General features: G+C 45.9%; 1 protein-coding gene across 1 annotated transcript; it reads left to right on the top strand.

Annotated features, from left to right (window-relative positions):
• Window positions 1–600: 600 nt before the first annotated feature.
• Window positions 601–1,380, top strand: LOC6041807 (39S ribosomal protein L17, mitochondrial). The gene has a single exon (XM_001850969.2). It carries the CDS (start codon window positions 732–734, stop codon window positions 1,320–1,322), a length of 591 nt encoding a protein of 196 aa, XP_001851021.2. The 5' UTR covers window positions 601–731; the 3' UTR covers window positions 1,323–1,380.
• The last annotated feature ends 257 nt before the right edge of the window (window positions 1,381–1,637 follow it).

Raw genomic sequence — 1,637 nt, forward strand, 5'->3', positions numbered from 1 at the left:
TTTACATATTTTATTTTCAAAATAAACAAACCCCTATCAACGACACACCCACTTTTCAAACACAAGGTTGATCTATATAGGTGGGATTGGTGAAAAGCAACCGGAGTAACTCGGAGAACCCACTGAGAATTTTGGCTCGAGCCTCCGCTCAATTCAAGCTCGATCTCGAGCCAGATTGACTCGAGGCTTGAGCCAAAATTCTCAGTGGGAACATTGAGAAACTCTCGTTACTCTGGGCAAAATTGAGGAACTGTTTTGCTAACTGAAATGCCCTTGATTATTAATTACTCTTTGTAAACTTTTTTTGTAATTTATAAATTCAAAGTTAATCGTGCTTTGCATTTCATTAGGGCACAACACTTTTCTAAACAAGAGTATATCCCTCTCACACCTTATGCAAACTGTCATTCGAGTCATTGTTTACAAAAGTTTTGTGACATTTTCAAAAAGATTCTTGATAAAATTATTTTATATAAAATCATGAGGAAAAAAAAATCTTTGTAAACTTATAATTCAACTGGTTGACCAGTCTACCGCACCCAGCAAAGTCATTGATTTGTACCGTTTCGCGACATTCGGTCGATAAGTTTGACATTTGGTTTGTTTTCATTCGGTGCTCGTTCTTCGTACGGGTGTTCGGAAAATGTGTTTTGATTGAATAATCACCGGAGCGGCTGGAAATTGTGTTTAGTGAATTTTAAAGCTGAATTTGTTAAATTAAATAAACCACGATGAACCAAGCCGAGGTGGCGAAGCTGATGTCGCAGCTGAGGATCGCGATCCGCCCGCGGCATCGCAACATAAAGAACGTGGACGGTCCCGAGGGCCGGCTGGACAAACTTCGCAAGACGGTGACGGCGCTGGTGAAACATGAACGCATCGAGCTGAACTACCAGCGAGCGGACGAGGCCCGGGGGTACGCGGAACGGCTGATTTCCGACGCCATCCGGTACGGCGACTGCCACAAACCGACGATGGAGATGGCCGACTACTGGCTTGTGGAGAAGCAGCTGGTGCACAAACTGTTCAAGGTGCTGGCGCCACGCTTTGAGGACTGCAAAGTGTCCGCGACGCGGATGTACAAGGCACCGAAGGACTACCCCGGGTGGTACAGGAAGCGGGCCGTGCTGGAGCTGCGGGGGAATCCGTACCCGCCGTTGGTGCAGAACTTGGCCCAGAACCGCAGCCTGCTGCACAACGTGCTGCTGGATGAGGCGAGGAAGGACTTCCGGAAGGAGAAGTACGCCGAAATTGCGGCCCAGATCGGGCAGGATGCTAGTAACAGTGTTGGAAGTGGTGGTGAGGCGGAAGCGGGGAAGTGAAGTTCTTTTGGGGGGAGGAAATAGTGTGTAAATAAAATAGCGAAGTGATTCCACAATGGTTGTAGAAGTTTTTTTTCATGAAGAAGCCTTTTCTGATTGAGTTGGTCCTTTTTGACAGAAAAGATCCTACTTGACAGCTCGTTCCAAGGGGACCATACTGCCCATGATCGCATAAATGTTCCATATGCATTTTCATCACTTTAGAGTTATTGATGCAGTTTGGTTCGTGTGCTCATAGGGGGATGGCGTCGCTATTTTTAGACCACGTTTTCCATTTTTTCTCATCGAAACCGACTACTTTATCGACTTAATTTT

Source organism: Culex quinquefasciatus, chromosome 3 (genome assembly GCF_015732765.1).
Source record: "Culex quinquefasciatus strain JHB chromosome 3, VPISU_Cqui_1.0_pri_paternal, whole genome shotgun sequence".
NCBI lineage: Eukaryota > Metazoa > Arthropoda > Insecta > Diptera > Culicidae > Culex > Culex quinquefasciatus.

Excerpts from the sequence above, each read along its gene's own strand:
- LOC6041807 (XM_001850969.2), top strand. The coding sequence starts at position 732 with ATGAACCAAGCCGAGGTGGCGAAGCTGATGTCGCAGCTGAGGATCGCG.